At 42.5% G+C, this 21,893-nt stretch overlaps 2 protein-coding genes across 7 annotated transcripts in view; one reads left to right on the top strand and one right to left on the bottom strand.

Annotated features, from left to right (window-relative positions):
- The first annotated feature begins 173 nt into the window (after positions 1-173).
- LOC135937559 (E3 ubiquitin-protein ligase SIAH1A-like) lies at positions 174-1,844 on the top strand. Its single transcript, XM_065480715.1, has 3 exons — positions 174-413; positions 504-732; positions 1,501-1,844. The coding sequence occupies exons 1-3, from the start codon at positions 174-176 to the stop codon at positions 1,842-1,844; spliced, it is 813 nt and encodes a 270-aa protein (XP_065336787.1).
- A 742-nt stretch (positions 1,845-2,586) lies between these two features.
- The window catches only part of zfh1 (Zn finger homeodomain 1), a 243,756-nt gene continuing 224,449 nt past the window's right edge, over positions 2,587-21,893 (bottom strand). For 2 of the 6 annotated variants that reach the window (XM_065481211.1, XM_065481215.1), the window contains exons 3-10: positions 12,481-12,770; positions 9,263-9,403; positions 7,929-8,054; positions 6,567-7,017; positions 5,999-6,504; positions 5,188-5,730; positions 4,376-4,625; positions 2,587-4,323 (exon numbers count right to left, since the gene is read on the bottom strand). In XM_065481211.1, coding sequence (XP_065337283.1) covers positions 4,130-4,323; positions 4,376-4,625; positions 5,188-5,730; positions 5,999-6,504; positions 6,567-7,017; positions 7,929-8,054; positions 9,263-9,403; positions 12,481-12,770 — 2,501 coding nt within the window. In that variant the 3' untranslated portion in view covers positions 2,587-4,129. Of the gene's footprint in view, positions 4,324-4,375; positions 4,626-5,187; positions 5,731-5,998; positions 6,505-6,566; positions 7,018-7,928; positions 8,055-9,262; positions 9,404-12,480; positions 12,771-16,001; positions 16,204-21,893 lie in introns of those variants that run through there. The other 4 variants (XM_065481216.1, XM_065481217.1, XM_065481214.1 and 1 more) reach the window with 4 other exon arrangements.

The raw sequence follows: 21,893 nt of genomic DNA, 5'->3' as shown, positions 1-21,893 counted from the left end.
TTTAAGGCAAAAAATATCCTGTTGTTGAAACCATGTAAGAATAATGAGTAAAAAATATTAGAAATGAATTAGGTTCGAATAATATTGGAAGCACATTATTTATGCATTACTTCTCTCCCTGAATAACTTATGAAAATAGTCAAAAGAGTTGTGGCGTTTGAAAGAGAAAGAAGATGAGCTCAAAAAAGAAATCTGTCCACCTGGAAGGGCCGAGCAAAGCCAAGAGGAAAGCAAAAGCCGTCGACCTGAGCGAGCTTTACAAGTGTCCCGTCTGCTTTGAATACGTGCTGACGCCGATTCAACAGTGCACGAATGGCCACATCGTTTGTTTCACCTGCAAACTCAGCTTGGAAATCTGCCCAATTTGCAGAGTCAAGCTTTTGGACAACGTCAGAAATTTGCTCATGGAAAAGGTGAGTTTCCTGATTAGTTGAGATCCAGCCATTCGAATAAATTTAATTTTGTATATTTTGGTGGCGGAAACGCTCGACTTCCCTTGCAAGAACAAATCAAACGGTTGCGGGCTGAAACTGAAAGTGCCCGAGAGGACCGAGCACGAGGCTCTATGTCCCTTCCAAATGTATCGCTGCCCCTTTCCTGGGGCAAACTGCTGGTGGAGTGGCATCCTGGACAAGGTGCTACCGCATCTTCAAGAGGAGCACGAAGTGGAATCTGTCGAGGCGAAGAAACATGCCGGAAACTACAACTGCGCCATTAAAGTTCCGACGGAGGGTAATTATCGAGCTGCTTAATTTATGACATAATTAGAACTGAAAATAAAACGATTTTATTCGGGAAATGGTCGACTATTTTTAGACTGTTATTTTGTGCAACATAGACGGTTTTTAGACATCACTTTAACAAGTTTTTCGGCTACAATTTTGCATTTTTCTTATGTTCTTGCCTAAACGTTATTATAAATGTCATTTTCTTTGCGAGCAGGGATGTTCCAAAAGCACGATATTTTAAAAAAAACCTCACGGTTGGAAATGTGCATTGTTGAACTAAAAATTGTACAGTGTATCATTTATCCTTTGCTTCATGTCAAAAGTCATTCCAATTGTTCCCTCAACCAACCTTTCAACCATTCCTATAAGTAAAATGTGGAAAAATCAAAGTGCGGAAGATTGCAAAAAAATCATAGAAGGGAATTTTTTAAAGTGCAATAATTTAATTTAAGGGGTGGGGGAGGGTTGAAGGGACGTCTGATTTGGTACCCAGCCAACCCACTGAAAACGGTGACATCGTTTATATTTTCTTTGCATGAAACATTTCTTTAAAAATTAAAACTGGCCAATATTTTTACTAGTGAAGCAAAATCATGCACTTACAGATTTTTTAGTAAATTAAAACGGTTTTAGAAATTTTAAGTTTAATTTAACTGGCCTAAAATTGCACGATTCGTGCTCATTGGATGGTTTCGCAACGATTGAAAGCTCAGAAAAAAATAGTCGATCGTCTAAATTTCCAGTCTTAGTAAACTTTTGACGTCAAATTCAGGATGCACTCTGACGCATTTCGTCAAAACCGTGACTGTGGAGGATCACGCTTTCTTTGTTTCTATCTCGAAGCGAGACGAAATGGTCGGCCGACCTCGGATCTACGCCACCGTCCAGTTCTTCGGCCTGGCGGGGGACGCCAAGAAGTTTTGGTGCCGGCTGACGACCAAGAGCAAGCAAAGAGTGCTCACATTCAAGTCGGCGCCCAGATCCATCCAGGAGGACCTGAAAGATTTAATCGCAAAGCAGGAATGCTTGATCATCGAGCTGGACATCGCCAACTCAATCGCTGAGGAGGGCAACCTCGTTTTTAACCTGTCCATCACAGATAAATCGCAAAAATGATGATTGGGAATTGGAGCGAATTAAAACACGAGAGAGAGTATATTTAATTGGTATTTTAATGAATTTAAAGTAGAGTTATACAAGTTGTGTATTTTAAATGTTTTCTTCTGCATATAAGAACCGCAATCATACTCATCCATATGGTACTATAATAATTTCTTTTTTATACATGGTCATGCTGTTGTCATCATACACTATATATGCGCAATAGAGGTTGTATAAAAATTTGCAACACCTGAAGCTATACAACAATTTCGTTCACATTGTTTAATAATAAATATCGTTTAATATATATATTCGTTTTAACGTCTTGGTACAGTAGAGAAATTACAAACGCGTATTTTACAGAGAGAGAAGGAGAGAGAGAGCATGATACAAACATAAAAAAGCAGACAAATCAAATCCAATCAAACCATGGCAATGGCCGGTCGTCCGCTCGGGGCGGAGGCGCCGCGGCAACACTCAACACACGCTATCTTTGGTTGTTCTAGCCCTTTTGATGCGCAAAAAGAAATTGCGCAAAGCATAGATTAACTTAGTTATTATTTTACACGCTAGACAAGTGAAAGTTGGCTCGATCGTTGTCTTTGGTAGCGCCTAGATACGGTCAAAAGCATACAAAAATATATTAACAACAACAAATAGCAAAAATAAAAGTAATATTTGCACGTAAGAGTCAATTATTAAACATCTATTGCACCCGAAAGAATGTGTGTCTCTACCGCCTCGTTACGTAATCGGGTTTTTATCAAAAAGAGAGGTAACTCTTGCATATCCGCCCGCCGATTCCATTACCAAGTGACTAACGCTTTGGCTTTTAATTTATTCGCACGTATGTACATCAATATCAGTTACTAGTAGGCTGGTAATGAAATCGCCCAATGAGTTGTTTGTTCTGCGTACGTGTGTGTATAAATAATATCACTCACCGTGTGATTTCAATTGTGTACAATTTATAATAATTATCATTTGTTCTTACGGCTCCATTCTCGATGCAGAACCGAGGAGAACGCGTACTTTTTTATATATGGCAAATAAACTTTCACATCTCACAACTCAAATTATTTATTGTCGAGCCCAGTTTTAAATTCTAGTTTATACAGTGGAATGTACTCGAGTGTGGGTGTGAACGCGTGATCCAGTTTGCGATTCGTTTTGTGTGAGAACAGTCGTTTTATTTATACACATATTGTGCTGGTAGGGTACTTTTTCGTCAATATATTGTCTTCAAGAACACAGAGCTGCGCAGTTTTTCGAATTCTCTCACCTAATTCCGCAATATTTGTTCAGCTGGAAGCACTTTTCTTGTGAAAATGCTGCTAACACGCTTTATTGATTTGGAAAACTCTTAACTTTAGTATAAAATACTCAATTTTCTTTTATTCCTTTAAAAATATACATTTCCATGCGCGATAATTATATCATATTATATTTTTTGAATTGGTAACAATTCGAATTTAATGTGTAGGTGTGTGTGTGTGGGCATATGAGTGTGTGAGGCTCTCTGTACATAACAAGTGCGCTCGTTTGATCGATTCTCTCGAGATTCCACTACGGATTTATATAGAATATTATTATTTATACTTTTAAAATTCAAACTTGACCACTAATCCTGCGAATTTTGTCTGTAGGCGGAAGACAGCCGATTTTTGTGTGGATTTGGCACAAACGTCGCGTGAAACGAAATCGACTAGAGAGAACGGCTTGTTATGATCAAAACAAAAACAGAGATTGCGTGTCATATGATTAAAATTACAAATAGATTACGTTATTGTTCAGCTGACGAGATTGGCTTTAAAAAGGCTTTGTACCTGGTTGATTCTTAAGTTTCAATGACGGCCACGTTAGAAAAACGGACGTGGCTCGAATGAATTTCCTGACATCAATAATGAGATTTCAGGGATCGACCGACTACTTTAAGGAGAAATTTCTCTACTCTTTGGCCTATAATGCTAACAATAAGGTCTAGTGTTCCAATAGCTTTGGAAATAGGAAGAAGCGCGCGGTTGGTGCTAAAATCTGGCACAATTGCATACCGACGAGTTTTTACAATTATAATATTAGCAACTTTAAAACACTTAGTTAGCTGTTTCTCCTTTTACGACATGGATGGATAAAAGTAGAGTGTTTCTGAGGAATGCTGATGCAACAGATTGTTCCTGTCCTTGCATCATGTTGTGTGTGTGTGTGTGCTTAAGCTCAAAATGTTCACAATAAAAATTTGTCAATTGCATTTTTGCGTATCAAACGTATTTACACGTGCTGAAATGGCTCACGCAGGGAGTCTACTCGCGGTACGGCTTGCAGTACGAGTAGCGGTGGTTCATGTGCTGACTGTACGAACCTGAGTGCGAGAAGCGCTTCAGGCACTTGCTGCACTGGAACGGCTTCTCCCCGCTGTGCAGCCGCTTGTGCTCCGTCAAATGGTGCTTGTGCTTGAACGCCTTGCTGCACACATCACATTTGTGAGGCCTCTGACCTAGTGACCAATTTTAAAATGTGGTTTTCTTTTCGGTTATTCTGATGCTTACCAGAATGCTCGTATTTGTGTCTGGCGAGCGAACTCTGCTTCGAGAACGACTTGTCGCACTGGTCACAGTTGAACTGGCCTTCCTCCTCCTGCGCTCCTTGGCCGAGTTTGAGAGGAGTGATTGTGCCCGACTGCACCATTGTCGGCCCAATCGGTGAGGGGATGTTTGGGGTGCGACGTTTCTTGCGGGGCGTCTCTTCCCCCATGCTGGTTGAGTCTTCGTCGGCAGTCTCACCATACTCAAGATAAGACTGAAAAAATTATAGAGGCAATTTAAAACTGAGCTTAAAATGTCATGAAGAGTAATTAGGAGACAAAATGTTTCGCTATTCACGGATTTCGAGCTACCAACGTTCAAATCTACAATTTTGAAGACTTTCTAGGCACGCAATAGTTTAAAAATCTTCAAAACTGTATGCTGGATTGACAAAAATATTTTTTATTCTGAATATTTAATTAAAATATCCTGGTTTTACAATTTTTTAGCAACTAAATATACTGGCTCATATATATGCCAGCAAGAGTAAACTTTGAAATAGCCTTTCGATATGTCTTGCTGAGCTAAATCCAAAAAAGTAAAACTTATTTTAAAGCAACCACTTTTCGATAAGTTAAAGCAGTTTACATTTTTTTTACTTTTAAATCACAGAGGCAGCTATTTCTTTGGCAAATTTCCTCTTTTATCAAATACTAACGAATGTTAGTAAAAACACCATATTTTTTAGATATATTTTTTTTTAAATTGCGGCACTAATAAAGCAAAATTGGAAAAACAAGAGATATTATTTGATCAATCGAGGAATTTCATCGTACCTGCTTCCAGTGTCTGGCAGGGCCGGAGTGTCCATTCATGGCAGCGGCTAGGAGTTCGTTGCCGAAAAAGTTTCCGGGCGTGGGTTGGCTGAGAATGGACTTAAGTCTGTTTCCGCTGTAGCTGACGAGGTCGGAGCTGTTGGGCGAGGAGGCCGGCGCGGGGCTGTGGTCCCTGGCGGCCGTTCTGAACATGAGGGTGGGCACGACGGCGCTGTGGTGCGACAGCTGGTGCTCCAGGGCGTAGGGGCGGAATGGCGCCGGCGACGACTTGCGGCTCAGGTTGATGGCCCCCGTGTCGTCCGAGTCGGAGAGGCCCCCCTTGGGTGAGCTGCACTGCGACGACACCGAGGGCAGGTGCAGCGAACTCGGCTGCTTCTTGGTCGACAGGTCCAGCGGCAGGTTGAAGTCAGGCTGCGGCACCACCTTGTTGTTGTTCAGCGCCATCAGCGAGCCGTTCATGTGTGGGTACTCGGTGAAGCCCGGGAACGGGCCCAAAAGGCGCCCCTCGCGCCGGTCACGCGCTCTTGTGTTCTGGAACCAGACCTGGAGACAATCCAAAGATTTAGCTATAAGTGATTTTTGCTCTGGTAATAAAAAAATAATTTAATTGTTTTCAAGCAAAATTCCACTCATAGCTGCCGAAAAAATTAAAATTAAAACAAAATTAAATTTTAATATCGATTGTCCAGTCCGAAACACAAATGCAATGTTGGATTGTCAAATTTTGACTCGTAATTCATGTTAACATGACAAAAATGTACAGTTTTGATGAAGGACCGCGAGTTTCCTTTTGAATAAAATTAGAATTTACCTGGACAACCCTCTCGGTGAAACCGAGTTGCTCGGCAATGGCTGTGAGTTCTTCCTTCTTGGGCTTGGGGTTCTTGTGGTAGTAGGCCTTGAGGACGACCAACTGCTCCTCCCCGATCTGCGAGCGCACCCTGACCTTTCTGCTCTTGGCGCTGCTCTCGTCGTCGGTGGCCTTGGCGGAGTCGTCGTTGTCGTCGCTGCAGCCCGACTCGCTTTTGAAAGTCACGCTGGCCTCCAGCTTGGCTCCGAGTCCTTCCTCCTGGTTTTCAGCGTGCTCCTGCACCGGCGGCGGCGTCAGGCTCTGCATCCTGGCCTCCAGCCGCTCCTTGGTCACGGATGAGCCGACAATCTGCACCAGGTTCTTAACAGGGTCAGACTGCGCTTCTTCGCTCGTGTTCTCCTCGTGGAACTTCATCACTTCCAACTTTTCCGGAATGTCCTCCATGTCGATTTCAGATTTTTCGTCCTGCTCGTGGTCTCTCTCGTCGTCGACCTCTTCTTTCATTTCTAAAAAATATAAAAACCATTAATGCAAACCCTGAATTCTGGTTTTAAATAAAAAAAACTACCTGTTATTCGCAAAGCACTGTGCTCCTTCAGCTCTTCGCCTTCCTCCTCCTCCTTGGCCTGGTTATTGTTCCTGAGGTCAGGGTGGCTCAAGCCTGGCAACCCTGGAAAGATCCCAGGCAGCCCCTCGCCTCCGTCGCCGGCGTGTTGTCTCAGGTTGGAGATGATGCGCTCAAAGTGGCCCGTGTAGGCGGCTGGAGGGAAAGGTGTCGGAAAGGCACTGGTCTGCAGCAGCTGCAGGTACGCCTGGAGGGCGCTCGGGACAGCTGGCGGCGTCGGCGCCATGCCCGGAGTCAACAGCGACGGAAAGGCGGCTTGGCCCAGACCTGGTGCCGCCGGAGGGCTGGGCCGTCGCTTTGGGCCCAGGCTCGGCGAGGCGGCGCTCGGACTGCCCCTGGAGGTCTGCTGCTGACTCTTGTCTCCAGAGTTTGCACCACGGGCACCACGCCCAACCTGGAATAAATAAATAAATAAATGTCAAAACTCATAAAAACGCGAATTTTTCAACTTTTACGTCATTTAAAAAAATTGCAACTCCAAATCTCGGGTTCTAAACCATCGGAATCGCACAAATTGCCCTTCGTTAGACACGTCTCAACCTCCCCTGAACAGCTGAAGGGTTTAGGGGTGCTTACCCTCCCTATCGCAACCCCCTGCGACAATTTTCACAATTCTAAATAATAGCAAAAGTTTTCATCTAATTCATTGTAAGTACACTTTCTGAGAACTTTAAATATATAAAACTATCCGATATTTATTCTAAATTTCTACTCCATCCATTATTTAATAATTAAAACAGTAAATTTCTTCTTTTTTAAAAGGATTGAAACAAAAGGGTGGAGGATAAGCACCTCTAAACTCTTAGGCTGACCAGAGGAAGTCAAGATGAGTTTATCGGTGGGTTTTTTCTGCAATTTTGATGGTTAGAACCCGAGATTTGGAGTTGACAATAAATGAAAAACACAAAAAAAGACTTACAGTATCAGGCAATCAATATGACAAAAAAAGAGTCGAAAAATTCAAATATTACAAATTTTAAGGTGGAATTTTACGAAAACAAAAGAGAACACCATTCTGGAAATTTCACCCGAGTTCCCAAATATCATGGAACATCTTTTAAGCTCATTTTAAAAATTCCAAAATCCTGGAATCATTTTTAAAATTTTAATTACTAACCAAAATAAACATTAGTGACCTTTGACCCTGACCTAGCTCATCAAATATGATTTCAATTCGATCGAGCTCGGCGAGAGGAATCCAAATCACATATTATTTTTCAAACTGAGGTCTCGAAGTTTTCTAAATTGAATTTAAAAAGAATTGATTTTATTTCCCCCTTAAATTGCTATTGAAATGCTACATACCTTCAGGTTGACGACGAGGCACTTCTTTGAGGTCATGTGGCTGGAGTAGGAGCCAGAGTGAGAGAAGCGCTTCCCGCAGTTGGCGCACTCAAAGGGCTTCTCACCGCTGTGGATGCGGATATGCTCCTAATTGGAAAAAAGCAGGCAGGCGTTTCGCGTGAGTGAGTGAGAAATCAATCAAGAGCCCAAGGCTGGCCTACGCCTAATCACGTTGGCTATGCAACGAGCTGGGCAACCTTGTGGCGCAGGTTGCGTCCTGAATTTATTCCACACGGCACGCAAATTTAATTTAATCTCTCTGAGAGCGTTTCTATTTTTTCCGGAGCAAACGCAATCTCTTACTCTAATTGAACGCGAGCAATTTGAAAAATGCAGGTTGTGCAAGGTGCAGTGCATATAGGAAAAGCAGGCCAGTCGCCCGTCATCAGACAAATGCATCTGCAGATATGACACGCCGAGAGTAAAAATAAAAAGAGAGAGAAATGGAATTGCAGAAAAAGACCGAGTGCGAGAGTGTGTGCATGTGCAAGTTGAATTTGCGCAACCGGGAGAGCCACTGGAGGCGCGCGAGTGTTGCGCAATAAATAATTAATAAGAGCCAGCGGGACGTGAGCGAGGCGCGAAGAAACGGCAACTAATGATTCATTTCAAGGGTGCATCAGGCAGATGCATTCCGCGGCGGACACCGAGGACAAAAAGGCAGCATGAATCTGCATGCACGCTGGAGAGCGGAGCAGCTCTCGAGGGAAATTCATTAATTACGACCGAGCATTGCGAGATATTTATTATGCACGCCTGCCCTCGTGAAACTCTTGACTCTTTTCAATGATGATTTCCACTTTTTCAAAATCAGAGGCTCAAAATTCCTATGGAGAGCGTTTTCCAACGGATTTGGAGTTAAAGTGGGAGATATTCTCGGTTGATTGCAATAAGAGTGCTTGGATTGATGATCAGATAAATAAATATTTATAATCTTTGTGGTTCAGCTAGGGTGGTTCTAAAAAATAATTTCTGGAATAGCAGCATCCGGTTTAGTGTTTTAAAAAGATCAGGTGTTTTTAACAGAAACTTTTGAGATTGCCTTTAGCAGCAAGGAAAATAATTTCCAAACGCGTTTTACTAAGTGGAAAATCTAATATTGACACTCTGCAATTTTTTTATTCTTCAAAATCGTATTCAAAAGATTTATCTGTCATTTCGTGACTGCGCTCAAAAAACAAGATTTTGAAACTCTCGAAAACAGACGTGAGATTATCAATCAGGCCACTTGTCTCCACTTAGAAATTACAAAATGCTCAAATGGATCAAAACTTCTCGTCCTACTAGATACTCACCTTTAAGTGATGTTTGAACTTGAACGCCTTCTCGCACTCTGGGCATTTGAATTTGCGGAGGACCGCGTTGTCGTCGTGGCTGATCATGTGCCTGTGGAGGCGGTAGATGTTTGCGAACTGCTTGTGGCACACCTTGCACGCCTGCAACAAAGAAGGAGAGGTTTTCGTCAGTCAACGCGCATGGCGTGCAAAAACAAAAAGCGCCGCGTGTTTAGGTATGGCGGATGCTGCTGCTGCTGCTGCTGGACCACGCAGTGCGTAGCGTGAGACCTGCTGTTTAATTGTGCAACGCCATTAGCTGATGAGACGGCATGAGAATGCTCTTCACATGTCATGAGAGCCGCTCTGCTGGTGTCACACCATTACACACACTATTTAATAAGCCAGAGCAGATAGCAGCCGGCGGCGGCGGCCTAATTTAAATACGGCCGCGTGCGTTTTTTTATCCATGTACGACGCATCAGCCCGAGAAAATAAAACACACGTGATATCAAGGAGCGAGAAAAGAGGCAGCAGCTTTTTATCTTGCTGTGTGTAACATGTGCGTTCAAGATTCCTTTCTCACGAGCTGCGAGGTGAGACACACTACCAACTAACTCCTATCTAAACACACACGACGCATCTTGGAGAAAGGGTTGGATGGCCGCGCGGCCACTTGTGGATCGAATCTCGGGGCCGCTTTTAGTCTGTGAGAACCGCCCACTTAGAAAAGCAATCAAGCTCACTGCCTGTCTGATTGGCGAGGGCATTAAATTTAAGTGCACCGAGGATGAATTTCAGAGCCAGTTCCTTTTACATGCAAAAGGTACAAAAAAACCAAGGGAACAAGATAGTCAGCCAAGAGCTTCGCAATTTGAGCCAGGTGACGTGAAAATTGCTTGTGAAAAGTTATTCTCACCATCAGATCGAAAAATCGGATCTCACAGTCAGTTAAGACTGATTGGGAGAAATTTTGTCTCAAGGTGAGAGGAAAATTTGCAGTCTCGACTGAGATCCGATTTTTCGATATCATGGTAAGTGGAGCTGATTTGTTGATTCCATGGGCCAATAGGGTCAAACAGTTTGACTTCACCACTGTACCGGAGGAGCCCTTACTCCGACCTTCAGCCTACCTTATCCGTACTTCAAGTTAACCAGCCCGTTATTAATTCAGTGGCAAGGCAATGGGCGTTGTTAGAGCATTTCTGGGATAGCAAAAGATGGTTAGTTAAGTGAATAAAGTGACTCGAAATAGCTCAACGGGCTAGTAGGAGGCGCCACTTGCTGGTTTTCGCAACATTCCAGCGGTTCCTGGCGTTTCAATCAAAGACATTGGTGAAAAGATGGCCACGATTGGGCCCAAGCTCCTCTAGTGAGCTCATATATCCCACGAGATGGGCTGAGCAGGAGCAAAAAAGTTTCTCCGAAAGGAATTAACGCAAAACCCGACAGAAACTCTCGCACCGACCTTCCTACTTGTGTTCCAGGAGCTGTTTTTTTCGGCTAGGCGTGACAAACGATGCAGACAAATCGGCCTGTCCGCAAAAGCGTCCCCGGAGAGCGATATGTATTTTTTAATTTTTAATTTTGCCTCGCACGTAGTGTAAACTCATTAATCTGTAAGTCATCCGCGCCGATGCAGCAATTAATTAATTCCGAGTGCAGCTGGATGCGATTGCGCGACTTCACCGCCGCGACAGCCTTTAGTTTCCCACCGTCCGTTTCAATAACAAGAGCAGCCGCTTACTGCAACAAAACGCGCACATGTGTGCGCCTCTTTAGTAATCAATCTGGAGACTTTGGAAAAAAAATTGTTTAAATACCCCCCTGGAGAACGACGACATGGAAATAATAAAACGCCGCTCGACAACTGACGACAGGAATTCCACGTGGACTGCTCCAAATTTACTGCCGATCGTAAAATGAAAAAAATATTACAATTTTCTACGCCGCATATGCAACAAGCATTATTTCTTCTCGCTTTGGTATTTTGGTGCTGGGCGAGCTAATTAAAAAATTCTCCCCGCCTCACTAATTGTCGCACGAGGCATAGGCGTTCATCGACCTTCAGACCGAAATCCCACAAAATTTACGCTGACGACGAGTAAAATTTAATTTATCGCTGCACTGGCGACGCTGGAAAGCATTCCCGCGGCTTTAATTGTTTTCTTTCACCAAATACGTGACGTGCGGATGAAAATTTGGATTTATACCCCACACCGGGCTCATCAGAAACATGTGTTGCGCCTGGCACTTGGTCAAATATTCGAAAGGACAAATTGGATTAAAAATTTTCACCTCTTCTTCAAAATTTGCTTTTCTTAGCTGGTGTGTCATCGCATTAAAAATTTCATTTCAACTCTTTCCTCGAGAAATGAAGGAGGAAAGTCTGTCGGGGCAATTCATCTTTGTCTGAAAAAATTAATTAAAAGAACAAAACGCATCTCGGGTGTGCGCGCGCGAGAGAGAGAAGGCGACAGCTTCCAGCCGACCGGACTAATTAATCGCACTTTTATCTGCTTCTCTCCTTGGTAGTTTGCCTGCCTGCCTGCCTGCCCGCGCTCAATTAATTCGTTTTTCCGTGAAATTGGGCTCTCTTGTCGCACGCTGACGTCACGATTTGACATCTGCCCGCCCCACCGTGGGAACGACGTGTGTCGTCATGGCAACTCTGTGTCTCTGGCGCCCGTTGAGGACTCACACTTCGTCACCTGTCGCCGCTCGTCATCAGCGTGTTCGCTTCCTAATCATTTTTCAAACGGGAAAAATAAAATGAATAAGTCAAACAGGCCCTTCTTATAAACGTTTAACTAGATAAGACTGGATCCATGCGTCAGAGAACAATCACCGTGGCTGCATTGGGTGATAACAACTTCCGAAAAGCGCAAGTGAAATCTCCGAGGCGCAGCTACAGGCACTTCATGAGTCAATCAAAGCCACCGGAAAAGGAAAGTGAACGTGAAAGACATCTGTGCGTTCGGTTTGCTGCAGATAGCGTTAATCTAAAACCAATCGCGGACGCACAAAGATACAAAATACAAAACAAAACGGCCGTCTTGGAAACTGCGCCGCGCGTGCAAGGAGCAGAAACTTGATAAGGGTGAAAATACTCGCGATAATAAATAATTTTCTCTTCTAAACGGCTCATTTACAACTAGAGACTTTCCTTAAAGGCATTATTATTGAAATTGATTTTGTACGTCAAATAAGAAGGAAAATAAACAGTTTGTTAAACTCACCACTTGCGAGTTTGGCGAATGCGTGAGCTCGTGCTTTTCCAGGTGGTCGCGCTGAGCGAACGCCAGGTTGCACTGCTGGCAGGCGAAGGCGCCTCCTGGCGTCGGGGGCGGGTCCAGGGGCGAGCTGAGGCCCGGCGTCGGGGACGGAGATCCTGAGGTGGTGCCGTCGTGCGCCGACTGGATGTGAGCTTTGAGCGCCGCGAACCCCGCGAAACTCTTCTGGCACTGCGAGCACCTGATGTATTCCAGGGCGGCAGGCGACGACTCAGACTTGGGCAGCGCAGCAACTGCTGAAATCATCAAAACTCATTTTCATGCATCTGCAAGCGACTTTCCGCATTTAGAACACATTCGAAATTATTTGTTACACGCGGACGGACGGCCCCTCTAACTCACAATAATAGCTTTCCAAAGCAAAATAATAAAAAAAACAAGACGTAAAATAATTTACACCGAAAACATTATCTCCCAACACTTTTATTGCCATTAAGAAAACAGCTCGGCGCGCCGATGCACTCATCAAGCGGGCCGTAAAAATAAAATATAGACATCACAAATTTATGTCCCTTTCGCCTCCCCCGATGTGGACCTCAACAGCGAGCATTAAAATAACTCGTCGGCAAGCCACGACCAGTTCCATTGATATTCTGATTATATTCGCTGGTAGACAGGAAAAAAGGAAATCCTGCATGTGACTCAGTGTCAGGAGACTGTGGTTTTTGATGAGCTCTTCAAAGAGGTGTCATATTTGCTGAGTCACGTCAAGCTTTTTGCACCTATTAGTTCGAAAAATACGTTAGCATTTGTTAAAAGAATACAATTTTAAGAAGAAATGGCTTATTCTTTCAATATTAACAAATTTCTTGAAATGTGGTCCGATTTCAAAACAACTTCACTTATTTGCAATCTACTCGGTGAGACAAATTGAATGATTTTATACTTTTGAAAAAATTGATTTTTCTTAAAATTTCTTACCGGGAAAATGGAATGCAGAATGGTAGTTTTAATTTTTCTAAGTTAGCTTTATTTTAGCCATTTCAAATTTTGTTAAGTTTGAATTATCTTTTTCAAACGGCTTTTCCGGGAAATTGGGCGGAGGAAAATAATTTTTCAGCATTATTAAGCATATAATTCCAAATTTTATCTGAATTTGAAAAGATTTTAGATCTAGTACTCATAACAACTGAATTATAATGCTTAACTCGTACTCCCTGTGTAATTTGTCAATTAGATTTTTCTATTTTTTTTCAAGATGAGTATGAAATTGAGAAGTGATGAGGTCAATTTTGTTCTTTGAAATCTTTGAAATAAACGGTGCATTGACACTTGGCTCCGATTACCCAAACTCTTGCTTCAATCAGATAAATTATTTATATCATTTACTCTACATATTTTCACGTTTATCTGGTCCCATTGTCATTATTAGACAATAATGCTCAAACCTGTAAAACGCCTTAAAGTGGAATGATTAAGGGCGACAATTGAAAACTATTTGAATTGTTGGATGCAATAAGCAGTTGACTGATAAACAATTTGAAATAATAAAAAAGGACCTTGCCGCTAAAGTAAAAATTCAAAATTTTCAAATTTTCTCCAATATTTACAGCACTTGCCTATACGTTTTCTTGGTAGATTTCGATTCCTTTCGTCGAGATCTGACCAACAGAGTTAGGGAAACTCTTTGTTGCAAAATAAAAATAGGATTTCAAGTAAGGAGACAGTCCTCACCATTTGAAAAGGATGCTAACTTTGCAGCCACTTTTCTCAAAAATTTACACAGCTACTTAGGTCAATTTTTCAATCTTTCGCTTTAATTAAATACTAAGGAAAGAGTTCATACACTAGCAAAAACGATTTTCCACGATTTTGCAGTATCAATACTCTATCGTAACTGTTCAAATGCTTCGGTGCCTATTTTTACGTGAAGAAATTCGCAGTTTGTGTCAGTTAATTTCGCAATGGCCGCCGTTGTTTCTCTCATTTGTCGGCAGTGCTGCTTATTCATTTGTGTCTTTCCCATGGTGTCCGCTCGGCGAAATAAAGGCTTGGCTGGCGATGGAGCCGGCGGTGCACCCTACCGTCTGCCATTGGCCGCGAGCACCGCTAATGCAGAGAGTGCGCGCGCCAATCGCCGACGCGCACACCTGCCCACCACACCTGTGCACACCTTCCTCCACGCCCAACGGTACAACAGGTGTGTGTGCCCCCGCCCAACGACGCCCCCGCACCCACGTGTGTGCAAAGTGTAAATAAATATCGTATTCGCTCATTTTCTTTCAAATAGTCTCGGCTGCAAAAGAAATTCCTGACATTTTAAATTTCATTCGTTTTGTTTTGGCCGGCGACATTTTAAGGGGGATGATAAAGTAGAAATTTAATTTGAATACATTGAGATTGATTTAATTTCACAAAAACAAACTGCAGAGATAAAAAACAGAGGGGAGAAAGAATAAAATTCACACCTAGGTGATTTTTTTTTTAATTTTGTAAGATTACCTGCCGCTGATAATTTTATCAGACATAAAATTTCATTGCAGAACAACATTTAAAATGAATAAAATTTAATTCCAATTCTACCCAAAAAGGAATTAATGGAGGAAAAATAAATCTTTGGTTTTTTTTAATCAATTTCACTGCACAATTTTTTTATTCTATTATAAAGAAAACATTTAATTTCCTCCTTACCATATAAAAAACATTTTTACGCCCTTTCAACCTGAAAGATCACTCGTCCAAACCGGAAATGAAGCCAGATCAGGCTCGTTTTAAGTTTGATTTGGCCTGGCGTCTCTAAAACAAGCAATTCGAGAGCATCCGGGTCGGTGTGGGTGAGCGAGACAATAAACGGGCAAACAAAGTGGTAGCCCGGCGTCCGTCGAATTCGCACTCGGAGTGTGTGTGTGTGTGTGTGTGTGCTCGCAATTATCGCGGCGATCATTGTCTGAGCGAGGAGAGGGCAGGACGCGGCGAGTGTTGCTAAAAGTGTGCTGACCTCATGCACTAAATTAATGTGACATCATCCATCCATCTCTATATTGAATGTGTTGGTGGTTTGCGGCTAAAAATAGCCGCCGCCGCGGTAGCAGCTTTCAATTTTCCTATTGCAATACTTGCACACGCAACGCAAGATAACAGGCTCGGCTTGTCGCGCTAATTACAAGCCGACGCACCACCAAATTACGCGCGGTTTTCGCCCATACACAACCCAACGTACAATTATTTTAAGTGTGTCAATTTGCATGGGAGTTTTCCGAGAAAAATTTTGATTAATTAATTAATTATCCCCACGTACGTGGATGACAATTATTTTAATTATTTCATTGAAAAAATATTTTCAAGTATAGGGCGTGTTATTAAAAAAATACAATTCAAACAAAAGGAAATTTTACGAATCATTAAACAACTGTCCAAACAACAAGGCTGTTGACTTTGGACTTTGATCTGATGATTTATTTTCATCAATTTTCTTGAATTTTCATGCAAAGCCCCCGATTGATTCTGGTCGAACCGCGTGTACTCACAGTGGTAGTTGCTCCAGAAGTTGGCGAGACTCCACAGTCGGTAGGAGTAGCTACCGTAGTATCCCTGCCCGTACATATTACTCCTGGCTACCATGATCAAGGGGCGAGCACATGTACGGGACCGGCGGCGAGGCAGCGAGCGCGGCGATCGACTGACTGAGTTGGCGGCTAAGCGTGGCTCCACGCACTGACTTGACTCAGTCCGCGGCTCCCATCTCCAGAGGCTGGCACCCCTTCCCTTGCACCGACACTCCCACTATTCGCCCGGCACGCAGGGGTTGCGCCAGCGCCGTTCGCTTCTCTCGCGCACACACGCACGCACTCGCCCACCGCACCGCACCATGCACGTATTGTTCTCTATCTATTGCTCGGTATGCGCGCTCTCTGCTGCTTTCTGACCTCGCGGCTCCCCTTTCGTGGCAGGAGCAGAGATTTTTTTCTGCGTGTAAGCGGTAAACAAGTTGCACCTTGCTTTACTTCTTTTCAAACACGGAAATATTCATTGGTTGCGTGATTCATCGCATTCTTCAAATTCCTTTAAAAAGGAATAAAGATGGGCCTCTGTTTTGTTACAAATATAATAAAATTCAAATTTCCCCCTGCAAGGGAATTTATATGGAATATTTTTCCTCATTAAATATTTAGTTTTCAATTTATTTGCTAGATTTCACAAAAAAATTAAGGACTGTGACTAAATATTTCATAAAATAAGGCACTCCTGTGACTTAAAAACTTTCTCTAATAAATAAATTACGGTTATTGAGCAAGGAGCATCAAGTCTGGTCTCGTTTAATAGAGATAAGAAAAATTCCTTCCAATATTTCACTAAAAGATGCAATCATTTGAGCTTTCAAACCTGCATCAAAGATTAGAATGCTTCAATGTTTTGAGCACAAACATTTTTACGTAACACAAATTCTTTAACGTTCTCACTCTATGTTAAGAGAACATTTTAATCCAAAACAGCTACAATTTGATGAAATTCTGCATAAAGATAAAAATGATTTAATTTTCAACCGGATATGCCAAACCAGAAAATTAAAACTCAGGACTTACTCTCGCTTGCGGTGACTTAAAACCTCAGGATATAAAAAACCGAAGTGCTCACTCTTTGGAGGCGCAACGTAGACTGTGACTCAAAATTATTGTCGCGTTAGTAAACATCATGACAAGTCCAAAGTAATGACTATGTTTGAGGTTATCAAGACAACATTGGACCTAATTTCATACCGGATTCAATTGTATCTAAGAACACAAGGAATTTTAACGAAATAGGTGTGTTACCGTGTTTATTTAATTTTAATTCTATGCGAGAGAACCTTAAAAATGTATTTTATTACTAAATCTAATTAAACAATTTTTGAAACACAAACCCAAATGAATAAATATTACCTTGGAAGAATTTGTCGTCCGTCCTGAACCCTGAACAATGAATGACTTTAAAAAGAGAAACTCAAGGAGTGGAATGATCTTTGTAACAACAACATTTTACTAAACAAACACAAATGTGGGTAATGGCCAAATATTAAACAAACCACAATAATTAAAATTATTTAACCGTGAGACTTCAAACATAACGGCCATGACGGAGTTTTCCTTCCAATCGAGAAGAAAACCACGAAAAAGTTGCATGAATATGGCCCATAATAGAGTATAGGCAATTTGCTCAGCGCAAATGACCTGCGGGTTGCATATTTGTTATTGAACTTGATGCACTCACTCACCTGAGCATTTTCCTTCGTAATCTTTTAATGCAGCACTGGGACTTCATTTCTGGCAGGGCCAATCGATTCCTCAGGGTCGAATCAGGTTAGGCAGCCGAATCAATCGGTCGGAGATTCGACCAATCAGAGAAGGGAGTGGTTCTCTCTGATTTACTATTAAGTCGAGACAGCAGCGCCACAACGACAACCAGTAGAAGCGGCAAATCTACAAGCCACTCGCACTGGCTGTCGCTGCGTCAAACAGCCAATCAGAGAACACTGCTCCTTTCTCTGATTACTCGCCTAGGTTCAGACCAAAAACCGCCAAAATAACGGCTTTCCGACCAAGTGATTTGGCTACCTATCCTAATTCAACCCTCAGGAATCGATTGGCACAGCCAAAATTGAAATTCCAGTGCTCTTATAATTAAATATTACTTGTTTAATCAATGAAACCAAATATTTTCCACATGAATGAAGATGAGCATGGAAATTCATTGCGTGGGAAGAATTAGAACATCATTTTGATAACGAGAGGCGTTAGTGGGTCGCGCACGCTTTTGTTTTCAATCAGGCAGGCTGGTTAGCCCGACACCACCATCATGCCATCATTTCTCCCCTCACGGCAGCACCTACACCGCCGATATCACGTAGTTTTTGCGCCGACACATCTGCCGCCGGCGCCGTTTTTGCAGGCAGGCAGGCAGCGAGCGGGCGGGCGGGCGGATCATCAGTTAGTTTTATTAGAAAAGGTATTTGCCGGGCCGATGCAGCAGCTCATGGGGGAGCTGTGCCACCGATGTAAACACTCAGCCGCGCGCACAAAACGGCGCACGTCAAGGTGCGGAGCAGCAGCATGATTTATGACCGAGTCCAACAACCGACAACACGCCGCCGCCGAGACGCTAATTGCTCGCAATGGCGCCGTGTTAACCTTTTTTTACGCCAATTTGCAATTTAGCCAAGATGGGAAATTCAGACGGCAACGATATTTTTATAAATCGCTTTTATTTAAACCTCAGGTAGGTGGTTTAGTGAAATTTTCTATCATGACATTTTAAATTAAACAGATGTGGACATATTTTAATTATGTAAATAAACGGTGCTTGGAGTGTTGTAATTACTCTGAAAATCAAATGTAATAATATTAATTTCCATCATTTGAGAGAGTTGAAAGACTCAAACCTCAAATAAATGAGGAAAAGTCTTAACAAAATAAGAGCAACGGAAATAAACAATTTTTAAGTGGCTTGCGGCTTGAGGTGGGCTTAAAATAAAGTGGCAAAATCACCAATTTCATTTAACTAAAGAGTAAATTTAAAAATCTTTAACCAAATGTACGTAAATAATAAAATTTACGAATATAGATTTTATTTTTTAGATAGAATAATCAACTTATTTAGTTGCCAAATAATTCTAGCCAATTTCAGCAAGTTTTGTTTAAAATATTATTTGTGGTCAACATTAAACAATATAACATGATAAGTCCTACTGGCAAATGTGCCGATTTCGCCGACATCATATGGCCATTTTCAGAGACAGAATTGTAGTGGAGAGGGCGTAAATCACACGCCACTTTGCCTTCACGCACCTCGCACGCTGGTTGCGCCGCCCCAGCCATGTCGTTTGTTTGTTGTGTGTTTCGGCCGGCGGATTATTAAACCACCTTGGCACTTTGCACCACTCTTATAATATGTATGAAGTATTGCATGTGTGTTTGTCGCCGCCCGCGTGTCGTATTATATATAGATAAACACACACACACACACGCATACGGAGCGAGAGAGGGCTTTTAGGCTCGAGAGTGTTGTGTCGGTCGGTCGGTGGGTTTTATTTAATAAAACGCTCCTGCCGCTTTGCTGCAAACGCACATGCAGCCAGGGGTCACCCCCGTAATAAAAAATATTACCCACCAAACGGCGTGGAAAAAATTTAATATTAGTCGTGGAAATTACTGTTATTACACGCGCGCGCATGGAAGCAAGAGAGGCGGCGAGATTTCAACCAGATGAGAGACAGACCGGCTCATTTATCTGATATGTGCTCTGTTTTACACGCCAATGATTGAGCCTGACTTTCCCCCCTCAGCAAAAACAAACAGATCGTGGCTTTTCACAAATTGACCGTATGGAAGGTGATTTTTTTTCTCGGATGTCTATGATGAAATTAGTATATTTTATTTAGTAATATTGCTTAAAAAGGGATGCTATTAAAATACTTTTGTTTTGTTCGAAAAATTGCTAGATTTTTTTAAAACAACATAGCTTTGAGAAAAATAATCCAATTTTGAAAATAAAAAACATTTTTGGAATCAGCTGACCAAGGCAAGTTAAAAAATGTTCAACTTTTGATTTCCAGAATAAATATTTTTGACGTTTTGCTTGGAGAGGTTAAAATCTTTTATTTTTTCAGGACAATATTTAAAAAAAATCTGGACGGAATCAGCAATATTTTAAATAAATCGGATGACTTATTTCCAATCATATCACCATCTTGATTTCTATTCTGTTGGTGCTGGTAACTCAAAGAAACTTTAGTAAAGTTTTCGAACCTAAACTTTTAGTACATTCTCGGATTTTTGGGTTTTGTGGAAAAAGCATTATCAACCATATCTCAGAACGTATTTTGCGACGGTGATACTTTTTCAGTTTTTGAGACATTTCAGGTTAAAGTTCAAAACCGGGCTTAGAGTCAAAAATCAAAATACGAAGTGAAAGCGAGAACTCGGCTTCTGCTGGTCAGAAATGCAAAAGCTAAATACCATTCAACTGGTCTTGATGCTCTCTGACGAGCCATAAGGGTTTCACCCTCACCCCTAATTCATTTTTTTGTAATTGAAAGGAGAAGAAATAGAGACAATAGTTTTCTACTGTCTGTGTTTAAATGCTGCTTTAAATAAACAAGTTTTAATTTCACATCAGGGCACTTCTCCTGCGGGAGAAAATTTAAAGAGCAATGCGTACGCTGGGGAACGATGCATCACTGCGTTGGAGGTGTGATAGCAATAAAAAACCAACACACACACATGTTCGCATTTCGCAGGACGAGATTGCACTTTTAAGCAGTAAATTACGGGGCCGATTTCTCATCGCGGTGCCGGCAGCTGCGGTGTCAGTGGAGAGCAAAAGGTGTGTTTTTCCCTGCTTGTTGTTGGTCGGCCAAAAAGCTGCGCCGGTTCGTTCGTTCGTTCGTTCGGCGCGGCAATATCAGCAGACACGCGCGCGGCTGATATATAACGCGCGCGCGGCGAGCACTTTGCGGTTATTGCATTTACGCTGACAAAAGCATGTATATATACACACACACACATACACGCGGGATAAAAAATAGGCTCGCACGCATATCATAGCGGTCCGCCCGCCGAGGTTGCCGCCGCCGCGCTTGTTTTTGCTATTAAAATGAATTTTTATAAGAGGCCGCGCGCGCGGGAGGGTCTATCTGGTGCACGTATTGCACGGGCCGCGTGTTTGTTGCTGCTTGATAGCACTTGACTAAATTATTTTATTGCCCCGGGCACTCTTCCCGAGCCGCCCCCACGCCCTCGGGGGCCGCGAAAGGTGCCCGACTGCCATGTTTGCGCGGCGTCGGCAGCGGAAATTGGTCAAATCAACGGAATTTAATCGCCAACACCCGCGCATTAATTAATACCCGGCACTTATGCGAGAAAAATTACACGCACGCAGTCATCAAACACGCGCGCTTGCGGATGCAAATCAAGCCATAATAATGATCATTCAGCCACAGTTTTACGTGTTTAATTGCCGATTCGTGCTTTTAACTGAAAAAGCAGGCCAACACACGCATGGAAATATGTATTTATTTACATCGCAGGCAGCGAACGAGCGAGCTTCGAATTACAAATGCACAAGAGGCAATCGGCCGGTCATCAAACAGCGCGATGGCTGGCTGTGTGGCGTTGCTCCTCGTTTCCGACCAACAATAAAACAAGCATAATTACACATTTCCACATTCAAATCAATTTCGCATAAATGGCTTTTCTTACAAACGAGTCAGTCCAATTTATTTGAATTATTTTATCTAGATTTTTGGTACCAACATAGCCTCTCTTCGCCATACCGATCATCAAAAATTGAATTTAAACTGTCCTATTCGTTAAGTGCGAAACAAAACCGACAGGCACGAGCGCCGGGACCACACGAAATCGGCAACAACAGCACAACTCGGCTGC

Source organism: Cloeon dipterum, chromosome 2 (genome assembly GCF_949628265.1).
Source record: "Cloeon dipterum chromosome 2, ieCloDipt1.1, whole genome shotgun sequence".
Classification (NCBI taxonomy): domain Eukaryota; kingdom Metazoa; phylum Arthropoda; class Insecta; order Ephemeroptera; family Baetidae; genus Cloeon; species Cloeon dipterum.
This window is presented reverse-complemented; position numbering and strand designations above follow the sequence as displayed.